The sequence below is a fragment of the Schistocerca cancellata genome, chromosome 3, assembly GCF_023864275.1.
Source record: "Schistocerca cancellata isolate TAMUIC-IGC-003103 chromosome 3, iqSchCanc2.1, whole genome shotgun sequence".
Taxonomy (NCBI): Eukaryota; Metazoa; Arthropoda; class Insecta; order Orthoptera; family Acrididae; genus Schistocerca; species Schistocerca cancellata.
Genome location: NC_064628.1, coordinates 440146306 through 440168413, shown reverse-complemented (window position 1 = coordinate 440168413; position 22108 = coordinate 440146306). Strand labels below are relative to the sequence as shown.

General features: G+C 41.4%; 1 protein-coding gene across 3 annotated transcripts in view; it reads left to right on the top strand.

Moving 5' to 3' along the window:
• Positions 1-22108, top strand: part of LOC126175192 (coronin-7) — a 244646-nt gene that overhangs the window by 35737 nt on the left and 186801 nt on the right. For all 3 annotated transcript variants that reach the window (XM_049921787.1, XM_049921789.1, XM_049921788.1), the window contains one exon: positions 11271-11526. In XM_049921787.1, coding sequence (XP_049777744.1) covers positions 11271-11526 — 256 coding nt within the window. The remainder of the gene's footprint in view (positions 1-11270; positions 11527-22108) is intronic.

Below are 22108 nucleotides of genomic sequence, written 5' to 3'. Positions count from 1 at the left end.
TAGCTACATATGCACCTATGTCCGTATCAAACCTACCAACCACCAGCAATACCTCCACTTCAACAGCTGCCACCCATTCCATACAAAGAAGTCCCTTCCATACAGCCTAGCCACCCATGGCAGTTGGATCTGCAGCAATGAGCACTCCCTCTTGAAATATACGAAGGGTCTCATTAAGGCATTCATAGACCTTGTACAGAAACAGATCTCCCATGCCTTATCTTTCCAGTTACCCTCTGCCTGCCTGTCCCACTATCTGGCCACAGAGGAGCATTCTCCTCATGATTCATTACAACCCAGGAATGGAGAACCTGAATCGTATTCTCTGCCAGGGTTTCGACTACATCTCGTCGTGCCCTGAAATGAGGAATATTCTATCCACTATGTTTTCCACCACTCTCACAGTGGTATTCTGCAGCCCAGAGAACTTACACAATATCCTCATCCATCCTTACTCAGTCCTTGTTCCAAGCTCTTGCTTAAAGGCTCATATACCTGTAATAAGCGTAGATGCAAGATCTTTCCCGTGCATCCTGCATCCACCGCCAATGCTGCTGCCACCATCACCACCATACCCTACTCCAGTCCAGTCATGAAGGCATGACAGCCAACAAGCTGTATGTCTGCATGAATTGGCACCAAAAATTTGTGGCCGAGAAAGAACTGCACCACCCAGTTGCTGAGCATACTGCTCAACACAACAGCCCTCATTTCAGTAACTGCTTCACAACCTGTGCTATCTGGATCCTTCCTACCAACACTAGCTTTTCTGAATTGCGCAAGTTGGAACTCTACTTGCAATATATCGTATGTTTCTGTAACCCTCCTAGCCTCAATGTTCAGCAGTCTCTGTCTTTCACCCATCTGTCCCTTTCCGTATTCCCATGCCAGTGCTACACAGCCTTCCATTCTAATGCACCGACAGTCTTTTTACTTCTCTTCTTTTCTAGTCCCCCCCAGCTCTGTTCTCCGTCTAACCTGCCAACTGCACCTAGTTGCCCTACCCTCTCCACACCTTGCCTTGTATTCTCCCATAAGCAGCACCTTACCATACCCCAGCCCTACCCTACTATCCCTCCCTCTCCCCACTCCAGCATCCTCCTTACCCCCACCATCCAGATTGATTCTCCCATCATGCGCTGTAGCTTTCAGTCTGGCACAGTTGCTGACAATCTGGCCTCGGCAGCCAGAGACAGTGGTCATGTGCATGAGTTGTGTGTGTGTGTGTGTGTGTGTGTGTGTGTGTGTGTGTGTGTTTTGTCTAATTCAGAAGAAGCCCTTTTGACCGAAATATTACTCGTTTAGCTGTCCTTTTGTTGTGCCTGTCTGTGACTCAGAAATTATTTTTGGTTTGTTCCTCCAGCAATCCTCCATGGATTTATGTTTCTATGACCATCCTGTTACTAAGAAGCACAGCTCAAGACTAGTGCTATGGGATAGTGTCCATAATAGTTACTTTCACCAGCATTACCAACTCATGAAGATTAAACTTTTCATGGTTTCTTGCCATTTTTTGGAAAGCCTCCTGCAACACTCGTTCTCAGATGATGCACACATCTCTTGTCACATTGTCCTATATCTCTCCTATGGAGGTGATGTCCTGTCAGAGTGATTTTAAGTTTGGGACACAGCGAAATGTCTGCTGTGGCTGGGTCCAGGGTATAGGGTGGATGGAGCACGACAGGAATCTGATGTTTTGCCAGATAGTGGTAGGCAAGTAATGGGTGTGAGCTGGCATGTCATCGTGATGCAACATCCGAGTGTAGTTTTTCCACACTCCAGGTCTCTTCCTGCACATGGCATCCCTTAGACATGCTGATATTCTCTGATAGACTTCCTTGTTTATCACCTCACAGGTGGTACCTTTTTCCTGATGGACAATGCCTTTTTTGTCAAAAAGGATCCTTGAGCTTTGACTGACACATGCATGGTATTTTTCGGATGAGGAGATGCTTTGTCTACCCTTGGCGATGACTGCTCATTTATTTCAACATCACAGCCATAAACACATCTCATCTCTTGGTATGATGTTCTTCAGGAAGTTTTCTTTGCTGTTCACAGTAGCAAGCAGTTTCTGGCTGATTTCAACATGGGGCTGTTTCTGATTGTCAGTCAACAATCACAGCCCAAATTTTCCATTGACACAATGTGTCAAAATATAACAACAAAAATAATCAATTTTATAAAACCTATGTTGTTGTTGTTGTTGTTGTTGTTGTTGTGGTCTTCAGTCCTGAGACTGGTTTGATGCAGCTCTCCATGCTACTCTATCCTGTGCAAGCTTCTTCATCTCCCAGTACTTACTGCAACCTACATCCTTCTGAATCTGATTAGTGTATTCATCTCTTGGTCTCCCTCTATGATTTTTACACTCCACACTGCCCTCCAATACTAAATTGGTGATCCCTTGATGCCTCAGAACATGTCCTACCAACCGATCCCTTCTTCTAGTCAAGTTGTGCCACAAATTTCTCTTCTCCCCAATTCTATTCAATACCTCCTCATTAGTTATGTGATCTACCAATCTAACCTTAAGCATTCTTCTGTAGCACCACATTTCGAAAGCTTCTATTCTCTTTTTGTCTAAACTATTTATTGTCCATGTTTCACTTCCATACATGGCTACACTCCATTCAAATACTTTCAGAAAAGACTTTCTGACATTTAACCTATACTCGATGTTAACAAAACGTATAAGGTTTTACATATGAAATCTTTCGAAGCCAGTGGCTCCTTCTTCTAGCAGAAGGGCTGAAAGGGAAGAAAGAGAGGTGAAGGAAAAGATAGGTTTAAGGGTTAGAGTTCAGGAAAGTTACCCAGAACACTGGGTCAGGGGAGATTTACTGGACGGCATGAGAAGGAAAGATTGATTGTTGGGAAATGCCTAAAACAAACAAATGTATGTTGAGGTGTCGGACAGCTGCTGTAGACCTTCACTAACATAATCCTCTTGGTCAAGTAGCACAGTGGTAGATCCATTGTCTGCTGGAGTCATCACCTTTAGGGAACACAGCGTGGAGTTCAGCAGAGGACAGGTTAGGGTCATGTTATATTGACCTGAGAAAGAGTTGTGAAGCAATGCTGGATGTGAGGAATTCTCAGAAGGCTTGTAAGGGATGGTTTTGAGGTAGTGGTGATTTATCGAGTTGGGATCGTGGTCAGAACTGTTGAAGGCAGGATTCAGTGTCAGCTTTGCTGTTGGAAAGGTTTTGGGATTGGCTTGCAAAGTGATATTTTCAGTTGACATTACATTTGAAAGAAACTAGGTCCTTCACCAAAGCAGTGTGATTAAATGCAGATTTAGAGGTGAAAGTGAGATCCTTGGATAATACAGGTAATTCAGGAGAGGCAAGTGCTTTGAAAGAGAGGTTGAGAACACTGTACTGTTGTGACTGATTCTTGTTTTTTTTTTAGTTGTTATTGGCCTGGGAGGCAGTAGCGAAGGCTGGAGGATGTTAAGGAGGTTAGCCAAGCTCAGTCTGTAGGGGACGGTGTGGCTGTTTAGGGAGTTGCAGAGAGACAGGAAGGGAAACACAACTGTTGAGATATTTTAGGAGAAGGTGGGATAGCTTTTTGAGTTGAAGTATGGCATGTTGCTGAAATTTGTAGTTGGTTTGGTGGATGATACTATCCAAGGAAACATGAGGGGCAGAAAACTGCAGGGTTTTGTAGGAGAGAAGTCTGGTGGAGATTGGTGTATTTAAATCTATAAAAGAGGGCAGTGTAGAGTAGCATTACATCTGTAAACAGGGACTTTCAGTGTTAGGCCTTTGGGAGCAACTCCAAGGACAAGCAGGTTTCAAGAAACGCAATGTGGAACCATAGTTTTGATAGTGCAAAAGCATATTTTCGAAAAGAACAGATGTAAATATGTGATGGGATACATCATGGCAAGAGGGGCTGATTTGGAGTGTTAGAAATGGTGGTACTGACAAAAAAGAGAAGCAGAGGATAGAAGAAGATAGAAAATCCAGGAAAAATATGGAAAAATCGCACGAAAATCACGAGAACAGACAATGGTTAACAAGTGGTAGTGAGTGGGTGAGAATTTCTCTACAGAGAAGTGACCTATATGATAGAAAAGAATGAGTGGAAAAGAAAAAAATTGGTGGGGAAAGTCGTGGAAAGAGACAAAATTTTAAAGACTGGGGAAACAGAAAGGGAAAATCATAGAAGAAAATATAAACTGCTTCACTTGACAAAGTAATATAGAAGATGACAATAAAAGTTAATCATAGTGGTTTGTTGGAAACAAACATGTGAAAACATAAAAGAATAACACACAAACAAGGTAAGTGGAGGGTGGGAGAGAAAATAGCTGTCAAATTTGCAAATAAATTGTTGAAAGATGATCAGGAGAATGCACTGTGCTGTAGTGAAGCATAAACAAATTGTCATATGCAATTTTGTAAATAACGATGGGCCCATCTACATGCACATTAATCAACACTTCACTCCTACACATTTTCTAGTATTGATTTATCTGGATGATACAGATAAGTAAATGAATGGAGTGTACAGAAGGTAGAAAACAGATGACAGTGTGATCAAGACAGGTGACAACAATGACTTACAAGAAGGTTATGTAAGAATGACCACATATTGGCTCCTTCTTCTGGCACAGAAGGATTGAGGGGGAGGGAAGAGCTTTAGGAAAAGGGATAGCATTAGGAAAAGTCACCCAAATTCTACCCCTTCTCATAAATCTCTCCTTCCCTCTCCTTCACCCCTCTTCCTTCTTATTCAACACTTCTACCAAAGGGAGCTGCCACTGGCTCTAAAGCTTGTGTACGTAAAACTTCCACTGCCAATTGGTGAGAAGATATTTCTTCTATCCACTTACAGTGTCAAAAGATTGTTACTCAAAATTTCAAGGCATGATCTTATACTGATGCCTACTTCATCACCAGCTATATGAAAACGTAAAATGGCAAGTATCATTAAACACAGTGCAAACTCTTGACATGGTCATTATTAATCTTTGTGGAAGGTTGTCAAAGTTTTGGATCCTTACCGACCAATATTTTCATGCGTTCAGAACCTTTCAATCACTCACAGCACTGTGTGCAACTTGCACTGTCTCTCCCCCTCCCCCCCTCACACACACACACACACACACACACACACACACACACAGAGTTCCTTAAGCTGTTTCATTGTCACTTAATAATCTCCTGAACAGCTGTGGTCATACTCACTTTAGTGGCTGTAGGTTGGCAACTAATGGTCACAGTAAAATAAGGCTAATGCAATTTGTTGTTTATACCTGCCACTAGGAGCACTGAGTAACTTCAGCACACTTGCTCTACCAGTTGACATGATGTTTTAAAGGGTCTATTTTTTATTTTATTTGTTATTTTTTTATACTGCACTTTCAAAGTTCATTAGGACTGAAATGAGAATGGAATGGAGGGAAGCCCGATCATACTGCATCCTTTTGTCATAGACAGTTCATTGAACTGGTAGCATGGAGTTTGGTAGTATGGGTTGTTTGGCTTATACAGCTTTACAAGTTCCATTAATTCTACCTTCTTTGTGCCTGGTTCAGTTTTCTCCAAATGACTATTTCTCTGTACCCAGAAAAATATCCTCTTTCTTCCAGTGCATTGTTGGAACTTTATCTAGCACTATAATCTGATATGGCAGATTGTTCATTACTATAGTTGAATCTGGGTGAATATTTGGTAGCAGCAAAGTGGAAAACAAATTTATGAAAACTGTGGCTTTTATTTCTTTATTATTGGTACCTCCCATTTGGAAAGCAACAGCAATAAACAGTTACGGATGAAGCCATGTTCTGCTCCAGAGTGAAGGGTGGTTATACTGTCATCCTTTTTTATCGATGCTTTACTACACTATGACATGAGGTGAAATGAACAAAGAAGTGACTGAAGCTCAGCAGCATATGCTACTGCTCACTTATGTTGCGGCAACAGGGCACTAAGAGGGTATACTGCTTATCACACAATACCTTTCTATTCTATAATCCATCAGTCGACTTTTCCACCTAGGCTGCAATTTTTCCGAACCTCGATATAAACATATATATAGTTTATTACCAGTTTAACTATTCCTTCATGCCTTAGAATGTGTTCTATTATTGTAGCCCTTTCAATCAAGGTGTGCCATAAGGCTCTTTTCTTCCCAAATTGATTCCATACATCTTCATTTGTTGTCCAGTCTACCCTTCTAATCTTCAGCATTCTTCTGTATCACCACATTTCAATAGCTTTCATTCTTTTCTTGTCTAAATTTCTTTTATGTAGAAGGCTACACTCCAGACACATAATTTTAGAATATACTTCCCAACATACTTCTCTTTCCAGAAAAGCTTTCATTGCTAGTGCCAGCCTGCATTTTATATCGTGTGTACTTCTGCCACCGTCAGTTATTTTGCTACCCGAATAGTGAAACTCATCTACTAATTTCTGTCTAATTTCCTAATCAAACAATGGAAACTCTAGGTAGCAATGTCAACAGTACACCAACAATGTAGGGAGAAAATCCTCTAATTGTCACCTCTTGTTATTTCATCCTGAGCTAATTCTTTTTCCAAATTGTTTTGGTTTGCTTTACTGTTTGCTCAGTGCACAGATTGAATAATGTGGATGACAGGCTACAATGTGGTGTCTTTCCCTTCTCTGTTAGTGACCTCCTTTTCATGTCTGTCAACACTTAGAACTGCTGTGTGGTCTGTAAAAGTTGACAAGTTTCAGGTAACTTTTCACTCCCTGGCATTGTAATGTCATTGAGGTTAATATGCAACAGGTGTATTCAAGTCAACATTGTCAGAAGCCTTTTCTAAATCCACATATGCCATAAGTGTAGATTCATCTTTCTGCAGCGTATCTTCTAAGTTAATTTGTAGGATCAGTATTGCCTCAAGTGTTCATACATTTCTGTGGAATGCAAATTAATACTCCATCAGGCTGGCTTCTACCAAGTTTTTCCTTCCTTCTCTAGAAAATTTGCATTAGTGTTTGCAACTGTGACACGAAATTGATGGTTTAGCGATACTTGTACCAGTAAGCATCTGTCTTCGTTGGCACTGTGGTTATTGCAAGGGCAAGTCATTTTTATCTGCAATTTAGTTATATTTTTGTTTATTTTGGTTGTACTGTAGTTTTACGTTGATCACGCATGCTTTGTATATTTGTTGTTATATCTTTGCAATTTTCAAGCTGCTAGGTTAATTACATTATTGCTACCGGGCTGTTAATCATGGCTGCTCTGCTGTCTATTTGCACCAAAGAATAGCAGTGTTCAGTGATCTGTTTTTTGTGGTCGGAAGGCATATCAGGGGCTAAAATTCATCGAAGACTTTCAGTAGAGTATGGGAACAGTGTTTTACCACAACTGAGAGTATACGAATGGATTGAAAAATTCCAAAATGGTCGCACAAATGTTATGCACGATGAAGGAGCTGGACGACTGTTTACCACCACAAATGAAGAAACCATTGAGCATTCACGTGAAATGATTCTCTTAGACAGATGATTAATTGTTGGCGAAGTGGCACATCATCTGCAAATTAGTCACCATTCTGCCTATGACATCATCCACAACAGACTTGGGTTTCATAAAGTTTGTGCACGATGGGTCCCAAAACAACTCGTACAGTTGCATAAACAAATGCATCTGGTCATTTGTAAAAAAACATTTGGATCGCTATGGTAACGAAGGGGACAACTTATTAGACAGGATCATTACTGGTGATGAAACATGGATCCATCATTACAAGCCAACAGCAGAGTATGGAATGGAAACATCCAAATTCCCCATGCAAGAAGTAGTTCAAGACCAAACTGTCTGCAGGAAAACTGATGCTTATGGTTTTTTGGGATGCACAGGGTCCAGTACTGGAACATTATGGGGAAAGGGCACAACAATAAACAGTGTACATTACAGTGAGATGCTTACTGCAAGGCCAAAGCCTGCAGTTCAAAGCAAACACCAAGGATTGCTGTCAAAAGGTGTTTTGTTGTTGCACAACAATGCCCGTCCACATACTGCTGCCCACACTGCTGAAACACTCCAGAAACTCAAATTTGAAGTACTGGATCATCCTCCATATAGTCCTGACCTTGCCCTTTCTGACTATCACTTGTTTGGTCCACTCAAACAGGCATTAAGGGGCTGTCGATTTGTCTCAGGTGAAGTAGTGAAAGAAGCGTTGCATTCCTGGTTTGCAACTCAACCAAGAACCTTCTTTTATGAGGGCATCAGGAATCTTGTAAAACGATGGACTAGGTTTGTTGAAATGCAAGGAGACTATGTCGAAAAATGATGTTCTTGTAAGTTTCCTATTTGATTACAATAAAATTTTATAACCACATTGCAGATAATAATTGACTTACCCGTGTACATTCTTCTTGAAGTCTGCAGGTATTTCAGCTGTCTCAAATATCTCACTTACCAGCTGGAACAGTTTTGTCGGGTTTGATTTTTCTGATACTAAAAGTTGTGATGGAATGTCACCTACTTCAGATGCCTTTTTTTTTTTTTTTTTTAATTAGATCTTGCAGTGCTTAATCAAATTTTTCTCGTAGTATCTCACCCGGCATATCATCTTCTTCCAGTTGCTCTTTCCATTCTACAAAATTGTATTCAAGTTTCTTTCCTTCTTGTAGCTTTTCTGTATATTCCTTCCACTTTTTCTTTCCTTATTTGCTTATGATTGGGTACCCATACGTGGTCAAGAAGTTCATACAGTTGCTTCCTGTGTTGCCAAAGGTTTTCTTATATGCAACAAGTACCTTTTCTGTAATCATGCTTGCTTCTACAGTTCTGTGTCTCTGCCATTCCTTTCACAATCTCTGTTGACCTCATTTTTAGACATCTGTATTCCGTTAAAGGTGTGATTCTGGGTGTGCAGCCAAGTTGTTAATCATGATAAATCATATTAGTATTCTCTTTTGCTTACTTTGTGTTATTGCAGTTCTGTATTTTCTCTTGTCAATTAAGTAAATTTTTTGCCTGTTTGTTTTGTTACTGCCTTCACTATTTCATATCTCAAGGCTTATATTGTATTCTTGCCTTTGAAACGGTCAACAGCCAGTGGCTCCTGCAATCTATCTAGATTCCTTCTGCTCAATTTCTTATCTTTCTACAATGTCTTCAGTTTAAATCTGCTGTTCATAGCTAACAAATTATGGGCAGAAGCCACTTCTACCTCTAAAAATATTTGCAGTGTAAAATCTTGTTTCAGAATCTGTGTCTTACTATTAATAATCTATCTGAAACCACCTGGTGTCTCCAGGTCTCTTCTATATACGGAAGAGAAGGTAAAGTCATGATTCTTAAACAATGGGGACAAAAGTTTGATATGGTAAATTTGTGCTCTGTGCAAAATTATTTCATGTTCAGGTCATAGAAGTGAGGCAGCTTCTCCTTTCATTCATTTCCTCGTCTCCATGTCATACTATTTTTCATTTTCTTTCTTTCCCAAATACTGTATTCCACTCAATCCTCCTGTATGTCCCCATTCACAATGTTATCCTTAGAACACAATTTTTGAATGAATAAATAAGTGTATGATTGAGTGGTGTATGATACATAGGTTATTGATTCACAGGCATGAAATGTGAAAAGAAGAATAATAAGGCTGAAAAACCACACAAAGAGAAATGTTTTAAGTATTTGAATCTGTGATGCCACTGTTCTGTTTTGAAAAATGCCAGCATAGACTACTGGTCATATGAAATTAATTGGGAAGTAGCATGTTGTCAAAAGGTGTCATCTGAAATTTTGACTGAAGAATGAAACTGGTAATAGGGCTCAGCTGCACTATAGTAGGTGGAGGTTAGTGGTGCTTCTGCAGTCAGTGGGCTTTGGTTTGCTAAGTATGCAGGTCCACTAACAACTTTTGTAATGGAAGTTGACTCTGAAAACTGCACACATCATTGAAAGAAAAACTTGTTTAAAATCACTGCTGTAGGCGCATATCTGTTAACTGTCATAGTATTGTGACGAAAAAAATACTTTTTACTCTGTCAGTAAAAATGTTTCTCTTCTTTAATGTTATAAAACTCATTGATCAGAAACTATGTATTATTGTTGATAGCCATCATAATTCCTCTTTCCTTGTTATCAAAGATTAAGGGTTAATCATTTGATTACTAGCAGAAAGAGAAAAAGGAATTATGTTCATGACGTGAGCTCGGGAAAGAATCAGCATAATCAGTGGTTGCTGATTTGCTGCTAACAGGGTGATTCATGACCTTGAATCAGTGTTTCAGTACCTGTAATGGTGTGTGCAACAATTTTTATGACATTGAACTTTGTGTAATAAATTTAGAATGAATGCAGGTTCTATGACTGACTATATGATAATCAAACAATGGAAAATCCAGGATGGAATGTAACAATTTATTGTGAAAAGGAAAGTTGCCACTCACCATATAACAGAGAAGCTGAGTTTCAGATAGGCACAACAAAAAGACTGTCACAAATAATAGCCTTCGGCCGATACGGCCTTCGTCAAAATTAGATGACAAACACACACACTCACGCAAATGCATGTGATATGCGTTTAAGACTGCTGTAATAGTAGCCAGTCAGTGGCATCATTGTATTAGCATTGTCAAGCATAAATCATCGCTCACCATCACAAAAGCTGTAAAAATGTTTAGAAGTCAATTGTAGAACAAGGAATCATGACAATATTGAATGAAAGCATCTTTTCTCTCAATATTGTATTATTAGTTTAAGGAATACAAAACTACATTGTCATCACCTTACATAACATAATAGTTGTCATGGCAGGAGAAACATGAAAAAGTGTGTGTTACAGGAATCTACTTTTTTTTCTATCACTTGTTTCTTTTAAACAAAATCCAAATGAGTATCCAGAGTGTGCACACTTTACAAGCGTTGATAACTCTTGTGCACTCATGAGGCTGTACTACATAATGAATGTAACTATGAAGCAAAGGCTTGTAGTAATTGAGAGTAAAATGGCCATGGTAAGTACATTCACAATCAACCAATGATTTCTGGTACATTTGGGTCAGCTGCAGGTTGAAGTAAATATTTTTAAGAGTAAGGGATTGTTCTGAAGGGAAAGAGAGAGAGAGAGAGAGAGAGAGAGAGAGAGAGAGTGCTATTAGTGTGGTGTGAGGTACTAGATACATTGACATTAGAGAAACTGAATGGATCATACTACTATATAAGAAATTAACACTTAGCGCTGCACTGTTGGTTCTTATCTTTATACTGTAGCTATGAGTGGGTTGTTAAATAATGAAAAAAAAAGTTCTATATTTTTACAGGGTCCTGATACCTCTGTACGATCCTGATACTGGGATGTTATTCTTAGCTGGGAAAGGAGACACAACAATTGCTTATATGGAGGTGACAGACAAGGAGCCATATCTGGTTGAAGGCATTAGGCACAATGGTGATCAGACAAAGGGAGCGTGCCTTGTTCCCAAGCGAGCCCTTGCTGTCATGCAGGCTGAAGTGAACCGTGTACTTCAGCTGACGTCGTCATCTGTCATACCAATTATGTACCAGGTGCCTCGCAAGGTATGCTTGTCTCACAGTTCTAGTGTAGCAATACACAAAGCACAGATTATCAGCCTAGCAGTTACTATAAAAAACTTCTGAGTCAGTTAATCACATTTACTTTTTCACTCACAGACAATGTTGAAACCACATGGTGGAGTGAATTAAGGATTTTGTTGTGTAGACTGATTTGAATCTGTCACAATGCAGAACACTGTCTATCACTGTTTTTGTGTTTTGAGAACATCACTGAAGAATGTTTTCTTTATTTGAAAAGAATTTGGCTGATTACTGTACATTTTTAAACAAGTAGTCACAGGATAATGTTCTGTGTTTTTAGGTCAGTGTGTGTTACATTTTACTATGTGATAATTTACTTCTATCAGTTGCCAGCAAATGGTATCAAACTATCACAGGCTGTACCTTCTGTTAGTAGACTGATGCAGTTGCCACCAATTAAATTTGTATTTATGCATTATGCCTAAGTGTTGTTAACTTTTGTTTTACTTAAACTGAGCAGCAAAGGTTTCATGTAATACTGCCACCAGCAAAATAGTTAATTTTAAATGCTATTAAATTCTTTTAATTAATCGATGGGTGCTGCCATAGTGTGTATCAAAGGCAACTGAAAGCTTCAAGTCACACTGTTGCTAATCGAAATTGCAACACCAAGAAGGTATCAAATTAGCAAGAGGTGTACTACATGCTGGGATATGGAAATCATGAGCATTTAGGAGTAATGCCATCTGCATTTTGTTTATAGGCAAAGAATATGCAGCGAATTTTCCCTTTAGAAATCGCATTTCGATCTTGATTTTTGTGTAGGATGAATGTTATGCCTCTTGTAAGAAGGTGAAACATCTACCCCTATGAGTCACTGTGGTCTCTGTTTCCATCTCTTGTTTGTGGTGGTCAGGATCCCATGAGTATCATTGACTTATGGAACTGATGGGCCCAGTAGGGCCATACTCAAATCCTTGAAGGATCTTAATGGCCCTGTGTGACTAGTGCAAGATCACACAGTTGTGTCGCATACCTTGAGTCAAGTGGTGGGTCTCGGGTGCAGCTAGACATCTATCCACACAGATAGTGTGATTAGTTCTGGAGAACCACGTACTGTCAGCATTGTCGTCATTGTTATAGTTTCCCTTGCTGCGGCAGTGGAGGCATTCTAACACTGGCATGCTCAGTGAGAACACTGGACACAAGAATAGCACCACGTTGACTTTTCAGATGAGTCCAAGTACTGCTACAGCATTATAATTGATGTATCCATGTATGGGGGCTCTGAGGAGAACATGATGCTAGATTGCCTTCGTCATTGTCATATAGGCTTAGCACTTGTGGTGGTGGTAAGGGGTGCTTTTGGGTACACAGCATGAACACTTTTGATTTGCATAGCTTGCAATTTTTACATTTGTTACATTTCCGAAGTGTTAAGGCTGATGGCGGCGCCCTGTCGTGAAGGTCTCGTGTTATCTTTTAGCGAGATAATGCAAGATCACACAAAGTCAGTGCTGTCCTGACCGAATTTGATAGAGAGAGTATTCAAATGGTGACCTGGCCAGCATGTTTTCTCCAGATTTCTCACACATTGAAAAAGAAATGGTCATGGGTTGCCACCACTCACTGTTCACTATGAAAGAACTCTGACATAGAGGAAACAACATGCAACATTGTACCCATATCTGTCATCCATACTCAGTTCAATCTGATGACCAGCTGATGTAACACTATTGTTCCTGGTTGAGATGGCAGCTCCTTGTACTAAATTTTGATCACCAAATCAGCCAAAAATCTAATTACGTACTCTTCCTACTATACTGTATGAGGACTGTACCAAAAGTAAGGTTCCCAATGAGCTACAGCCTCGAGGGAAGGTGCTAGGCTAAATCCGACAACAGTGCCATGTGCAGTGGTTCCCCCACCCTCGAGTCCGCCCATCTGCGATTCGCTACGTCGCTCACTGTTGGCTCGGCAGCCATCAGAGATGGAAGTGTTGATCACCGCTCCCACCAAGTCCAAGGTTTGAGCAGTAATCCTGTTTCTCCACGCAAGGAAGTTATCGCCCTTGGAGATTCATCGGCAGCTGACTGAGGTTTATGATGAAGAGTGCATGTCCATTCAGCACATCTGCAATTGGTGCAGGGCTTTTGCTGAGATTCGCACAGAAGTTCACAATGAAGAATGGAGTGGAAGACCACTGGGTTTGGATGCGATTGTCCAGAAGGTCAACAGTGAGCTGCTCAAAGATCAGAGGGTCACTGCCGTGAATGTGTTGAACACATTCCTGAAGCTTCCCACGGCACAATTGAAAGAACTTTTAACAGAAACGTTGTGTTATCGCAAGGTGTGTGCTCGCTGTGTCCCCCAGATGCTGATTGATGGACACAAAGAACAATGCCTCGACTGTGCTCTCTTCAACAATGTGAGGGAGGGAGGCAACAAGGAGAAGTTGTTGGACTCCATCATCACCAGAATGAAATGTGGGTGTTTCATTACTGCCCCGCTCCCCTAAAAAAAAAAAAAAAAAAAAATCTTGTCAGTGGCGTCACTCCGGTTCACTGCCACCAAAGAAGTTCAAACAAACGCATTCGGCAATAAAGGTTATGGTGACTGTGTTTTGGGATCAGAAGGGGGTACTCCTCATCGATTTCATGCAACCTGGGATAACAATAAACTCAAGACAGATATTGTGAAACACTGACCCAAATCCGGCGAGCAATCCAGGATCATCAGAGAGGATGACTGACGGAGGGAGTAGTGCTTCTTCATGACAACGCTCGACCCCACACCACTCATCAAACACAGGAGCTTTTGTAGAAATTTGGGTGGACTGTTATGCCCCATCCCCCATACAGCCTGGATTTAGCCTCCAGCGATTATCTTCTCTTCCCCAAGCTAAAGGAACACTTAGGTGGCTAATGCTTCAAGAGTGACGATGAAGTCCGATCAGAGGTCACACGCTTCCTCAATGGATTGGTGGGAGGCTTCTTCAACTTAGGAATACAAAAGCTGGCGCACCATCTTCTAAAGTGTGTCAAAAAAATGGAGACTATGTTGAAAAATAGACAAAAGTGTAAGCTTTTCAATGATGTATGAATTAATAGCAATAAACATTGTTTTCTATTTGTAAAAAATGTAGGAACCTTACTTTTTGTACAACCCTAGTATATGCACAATAAGTAAAATTTTGTTTAATACCTTTGCTGGTGTTCCCCTCAGGTGGCTCATGACTCTTTTATGCGTATGTGTGTTGCAAGCATTGCAACACATAGTTCCTTTCTTGTGCTGTAGTTTCTCATCTCCAACCATCCTTCTTTCTCTTATGTACGTTCTCATATGTACTTTCTCATGAGATCAGCCTTTGATGTTGACCTGACTAACCACAAGGCTCTGCTTTCCTTTCTTTGACACATTCATTCATTTTTGGTCCTCTTTCAGAGTTTGACCTTCGTTCTCAAAACTGTTGCTTTAGTGTAGCGATTGGGGAGAACATCTTAAATAACACCTACTGCATGCAGTGTTAAAGATAATTAATGCACAATAACAGTATATGCTTAAAAGCCAATGCAGTAGCCAGTCCGACATGGTAGGGTCATTATGCATCCTTTCAGTAGTGCCCGCTGACAGGACACCACTGTTGCATGAGCTTCTGGTTCCCCATGCAGGCCAAGGAACAGACGCCTATCATCCTGGAGCATCAGGACTCCCAGGTGTGACTATTGTGCCAGATGACTTTTGCTGTGATTGGATGGCGCTTTTTGGGAGTGCCTTTGATTGAAGTGGGTAGCATGAGTACAGATATTTCACACATGAAATGTGTCAAATTAAAACAAAACAATGGCCATTCTGATCTGGCCGTCTTATCAGATATGTCTAGAAATTTCAATACAGGCAGTTTGTTTAAAACTGCTTTTCCTATCTTAGATACCCTATGGGAAAAGGGACAAGCCAGACGATTAAGAGTGAAACAATTTCTCCAATAGCTAGTATGTAATCAAACCAATGGAGGTACTTTCACGGTGGCAAAACCATTATTTTTTTGTGGAACACATTGAAGATACATTTGGAGAAAGTGAGTCGATGGGAGAAATGTGCAATGGATCACTGCTGATTAAAGCCTCCTCTACTGCACAATCTAAAGCTTTTCAGATGTATGAATGACCATCCAGATCACAAGGATGTAAAAAAAAAAAAAAAAGAGGCATTGCTTTTGAGGTGCATCAGTAGTTAGTGGGTAACGTTTGGGGAAATTGCTGCCCATCAGTTATATAGGGTTGGTTGGTTGGTTTGGGGAAGGAGACCAGACAGCGTGGTCATCGGTCTCATCGGATTAGGGAAGGATTGGGAAGGAAGTCGGCCGTGCCCTTTCAGAGGAACCATCCCGGCATTTGCCTGGAGCGATTTAGGGAAATCACGGAAAACCTAAATCAGGATGGCCGGACGCGGGATTGAACCGTCGTCCTCCCGAATGCGAGTCCAGTGTCTAACCACTGCGCCACCTGGTATATAGGGCTTATGATGCAGGTAAGTGGGGCTCTGTCTGAATGGACCCTTATTTCTCTAGCTGACTGAGATGGAACCCTTAAACTCAAGCTTCTCAACTCCCAGCATGATGGGTCTACCACCCTGGGGTACTTACACCCACTTATCCAAATGAATGAAGGAGTTAGTTTTCCTGATAATCAGATTATATCTAGTAACAGGGCTCAGCCAATTGTAAATCAGAATGTGTTTGTAATGATCAATGGGAAGGAGGGGCATTTGAAAAAGTGATCCCCTTCTATAAATGCTTAGAAGGGCTTACTAATGTCTTAAAAGTGTGTTAAGTGGTTACAAAATGATTCCTTATTGGTTGAGACTTACAGAGCAAAGCAAGCAGAACTAACTCAAAAAAATTAAATGATTGTAACATAATTGTTGAGTTGCGTAAGTCCCTTCAACTCAAACTAGGGTGTGTTCATGTTCCATGATATTAGGGATATTGAAATTGCATAGCTTAAACTAGAAAGGGCGTACCGTGGAATAGTGGATGTGTAACAAAAGACATGAAAGAATAATGGAGAGATTGAGATCTCTGCCACCTTCAGTGTGACCTTCAGTTCTCCACAACGCTGCCTGAACATATTATGGCAGGGTCCCTCTGGCTTAGAGGAAGGCCTTATCTTCCTAACCCTAAGCAGTGCTACAAATGCCACCATTGAGCCATACAACACTGAGTTGTGGAGGTGAAGTGACCTGTGGGAAGTGTGGAAAAGCAGCCCATGAAGCTAGGACTGATTGCCTGCCTCAAGAAATCTGCATCAACTACTCTGGGAGCCACCCAGTCTGGAGCCAAGACTGCCCTGTCTTATCTGAGAAATGTAAAATTCAGGAAATAAAAATGACCAAGTGGATCCCCTGTGTAGGAGCCAAAAAAGAGTTTAAGGCTGCACATGCCATATTGTATGCTACCATGGTGGAGAAACATGTTTCTAAGGTCAATCCCTTGATGAAAATGGTGTCCAGCATACCATTATCCATCACCAGCACTGGTACTTGCACATTTACATGCCAAAGCAAAGTGAGCAAAAACATAGTAATCCAGATGGCTATGACAAAAGAGACCTGCAACATTTCCCAGTGAGCATTGAGAAGGCACCCCAAAAGTGGAGCGCCCTTCAACACTCCCTTTCCCCATCATCCTTGAAGAGAATAGGAATAGGGAAAAAGTCACAACATTCAGGTCAAAAGCTGTCCCTTGTGCCATCAGACATCATATTGGCACACCTGACTCAAGAGGAGGACATCACAGGGATTTCAATGCCTCATCACCAAAACCAGATAGCCCCTCCATCTCCCCCCCCCCCCCCCCCCTCCCTACAAGTGCCTTACCACCCTGACACAAGGATAGGAGTAAATCAAAAGTACACCACAAAAATGACTCCCACATTCTAGTGGAATGTGAATGGATGCAGGACTCATCGGGATAAATTGAGACTCCTCTTATAGGATGGACCATTTTGCGTCTGTCTCCAAAAGACTGATTTTAAACAGACCGTTGTTTCTGTACTTGGATGCTGTCTTCTCTACAGGAAATATGACCTTATTGGTGACAGAGTGAAAGGTGGGGTAGCAGTGTTCCTCAAGGACACATTCCATTCTTCACCTGTGCCCTTAACCACAGTGTTGCAAATGATGTCTGTTCAGATAGTGGCCCATGTTGCCGTCGTGGTGTGCTCTGTGTACCTATGAACCCATGAGCCAGTTGACTATGGGATCTGTGCACATTTTCCTGATAAACTACCCCATCCCTTTCTCCTTTTAGGAGACCTCTTTGCACACAGTGAGCTATGGGGATCTAACCCCATTTACCCCAGAGGTTGGACTACAGACATCACGTTGATGAAAATGGGTCAAGTTATGCATTTTACCATCACTTCAGGTTCTTCTATGGCCTTCTGCTCACCTGCTGTTGCAGACACTGCTCAATGGGGAGTGAGTGACAACTTTCGTGGTTGTGACCCCTATCCATCTGCACGATGGAGCAAATCCCAAAAGTGGGTTGCTGAGGTGGCTGCTTTATAGAGGCTGTTTCCAAGCAGTGTGACAGCATCCAGGACAGGTTTGATCACATTACAGCAGTGAACACCTAGGAGGCAACCTGTCCTTTGGAGGAATGGTGTGTGTCATTCTGCAATCAGGATCAGGAGGGTGGCTATTCGAAGATTCAGTTGGCGTCCTACAGATGCAAATTGTGCAGCCTTTGGAGAGGTATGGGCAAAGGCAAGGAGAATAATCCAAGAGAGTAAGCAGAGGTCTTGGAAAGAGTTTCTGAACTCCATCTATAGGTTCACATCTGCAAGTAAAGTGGAACTCAAGACTGCCAATAACTGCTGTACAGGTGCAGGGTTCTCCTAACATCACCGAGAGACATTGGTCAGACAATGGCTCAATCATATAAGACTATTATGGTTGATTCTAGCCAGGATCGACCTTTACATCACTATTGGGAGACACAGGAAAAGGTTGATTTTGATTTCTCTTCCACCTACATTGAAGAATACAACAAGACTTTTTCTCTGTGGGAGTTGGGTTCTGCATCGTCAGTAGCTTGTGATACTACTCCTGGCCACAATCTGTTAATGTACAGCATGTTGAAAGAATTGGATCTGTGGTCAGTGGAAGGTCTCTTTCTTTCTTTCTTTCTTTCTTCCTTCCAGCTCTTTAATGAAATCTGGATGACAGGAGTCTTTCCAAACTTGTAGAAATAATCTGTTTTAATCTCAATTTTAAAACCAGTAATTATCATAACATTAGTCTGACAAGCTGCATGGGAAAGGCACTGGAGCATATGGTCAACTACCACCTAGTGTGGGTTCTCAAAACTAGACCCCTCCTGTTTGCTCCCAGAGCGAGTTCAGGAAGTATCACTCCACACTCAATAACCGGAACCTGCTTGAAGCAGCAAATCAGCAAACTTTACCCTGTAAGCAATGTCGTATTGGTGCTCTATTCAATTTAGAAAAGGCATATAATATTACCTGGAGGCTTAATATTTTGTTACAACTCTATCAGTGGGTGTTCTGTGGTTGTCTATCCACTTTCATACAGCCCTTCCTCTTGGACAGGTATTTTACATACCAGGCTGAGAATGTCCCATCTGACTGTTTTAAGCAGAAGAAGGGTGTACCGTGAAGGTTGTTTCTAAGTTTCACGGTATGCGCATACGCGATCAACCCTATTACGTCCAGAGTGTGTCATCCGTACTGTGTTCCTTGTCTGTGGATGACTCTGTCTTTTGTATGTCCTTCACCATTGCAACAACTAATCAGCAATTGCGTTTGACAGTCAGGTGGATTGAGGAATTTCTAACACCACACCTTTTAAATTCTCTTTGGAGGGAACTGTTGATTTTAATCACTCTCACTCTCTCTTTTTAATTAACCAATTTTAAAACTGGAAGTACTGTTCTCACTTTTAAGGGAAAGGTAAAGTATCTGGGTCTCACTTTTGATGAGAACCTAATTTCATTGCCACACCTTAAAGAACTAAAACTGAGATGTCTCAAGGCTTTAAACATCATTAAATGAGTCATTCATAGGTCTTCGGGAGCAGACAGAGCACATCTACTCCAATTTTATAAGGCCTTTGTGTCGCCCTCGCTTGGATACAAATTCCAGGCCTATAGATCAGCAAGGCCTTTATGTCTTGAAATGCTGGATGTGGTTCACTACAAGGTCATTATGCTCTCGATGGAGGCTTATTGTGCAAGTCCAATAGCTAGCCTGCATGCAGAAGCTGATGAACCTATGTCATTTATTCAACATCTCATGGTAAGCCAAGCAAAATCACTAGCAACCATCTACATTGCACAGCCACCACAGAAATGACTGTTCTGTCACCATCCATGGACGACGACGCCATTTGGGTTCAAATGGCTCTGAGTACTATGGGACTTAACATCTGAGGTCATCAGTTCCCTAGACTTGGAACTACTTAAACCTAACTAACCTAAGGACATCACACACATCCATGCCGAGGCAGGATATGAACCTGCGACTGTAGCAGCAGCGTGGTTCCTGAGTGAAGTGCCGTTTGAGATCTGTGCAAGGGAGAGCCTTGAATTACTACAAGTGGGGGCATGAAGATTGAAATCCAGGGGTGGATAGGGGATCCCTGTGGCTACTAGAGGCCCAGGTGACTTTTCCAATTGACTGTTTACAGGAAGAATTGTACACCAGACTATATTTTTAAAATTAAATTTAATAAGATTTTACATTGCCACCCAGATTTTATTACTGTTTACATGGATGGGTCTAAGCGGGTGAATTTTAACAGCTGCTCTGTCATGTTCCGTGATATTGTCCTCAGGATAGGGCTTCTAGAGCAGTTTTGAGTTTATTACATGGAATTGTTAGCTATATCGAGGGCACTAGAGCAGGTGAGATGGCATCATGGCAAGAAATTCCTCATCTGCTCATATTCCCTCAATGCCCTTTTCGCTGTTGGTCATATGTAGCAAGACACTCTCCTCTTGCAAAAGCAGGACAAGGAAATAATTTTCTGCTGGGTCCCAGGGCACATAGGGATTCGGGGAAATGAACTTGCTGATGCAGCTGCCAAGGAAGCTTGCTCCCTTCCATCTTCTGCTCATGGTTCAGTGCTGCAGACTGTCACCTCATTTGTGACCAAGAAGACCTTGTGTTGGTGAGAGGCTCAGTGGCTGGAAGTGAGGAATAATAAGTTACATTCCATAAAACCTTGTGTGTGACCGTAGCGTACCTCCTTCCAACCACAAAGAACTGAAGTAGCCCTTATACTGCTTAGAGTGGGTCATTGCCCATCAATGCATGGCTCTCACTTATATTACAAGGTGTCACCAGTGTGTCACAGATGTGGGGCACATTTTAATTGAAAGTGTTTTATACGATGAGCTGAGGGCTGATCTGACCTGTCCTCTATTTTACTGACAATTAGGTGAGTGTGGTTTGTGTTGTAAGACTTTTTTTGATGTCCAGAATTCTCCCCAAAATACTGAGTGAGACATTTTAGTGTCAAGAGTGACTCAGTTACCCATTAGTTCTAATTAGTCATCCAGCCACAGTCAACTGTCCCCTTTTTAATCATGCCTGTACTGGTATTTTATCCTTGACTTTATTTAGTTGTTCTGCTGTGTTTTGTCTGACTTTTATTGAGGGCTATCATGGTGCTTACCGTGGTTTGTGAATGCAACTTGGTTTTCCAATTATTATTATTATTATTATTATTATTATTATTATTATTATTATTACTATTTTAATATATTTTCACAACACCCATCTGTATATCATTTATGCTGTTGTGCTGCTGACCTTGCTGTTTAGTGCCTTCATCCATAAATCACTGCCACCTTCATCTTTATGCTTTAGACAGATGAGGAGCAATGGGCTAATTTCAAACCGTGAGGCATACACATTGTGCAGTGTGTACAAGAAGGTCCCAAGGATAACCAAACAGATATGGGCACTTCAGCCTTTGAAGGAAATATTGTCCCAGAAAAAGCTAGTCATTGTGTTCAGATATGATGTGAAACCTTACATCCCACCACACACGAGGTGTTCCTGATGTTTCTGCTTCAGTTATATGACATCCATCTGCCGATGATCATTCCATGGAGGTAGTCCTAGTGAACAACAGTTTTTGTGTGTCAGTTGTGTGGAACATCTCCCTCCAATTTGCTGTGTGCAGTCTTCAAGAAAGAAAAGAAGATCCAAGAATATAAATCTATCGAACACCTGTCATATACTGAGGCACAAATAGAACATAAATCCCACATCCTGTTGATGTGACAACAAATTATGTGAAAGTCACAGCTACAACCCCCTCTTCCCTACCTCATTGTTTACCAAACTGTATCTCTTATCACCCGCTTCTTTTGTGGCTCCCACAGCACCATCTCCTGGAACCACCTCCTGCACTCTGCCACAGAAGCGGTATCCTCCTGTAGTGTCTGCCAGTGACAGTGTTCCCTGGCAGGACCCATCTCCCTGAAAATGTACAGATCAGAGGCCCAACACCAACCATTGGCTGAAGGAGTTACAGCCTGTGGATTCCAAGGCTGCTCTCTTTTCATCTGTCC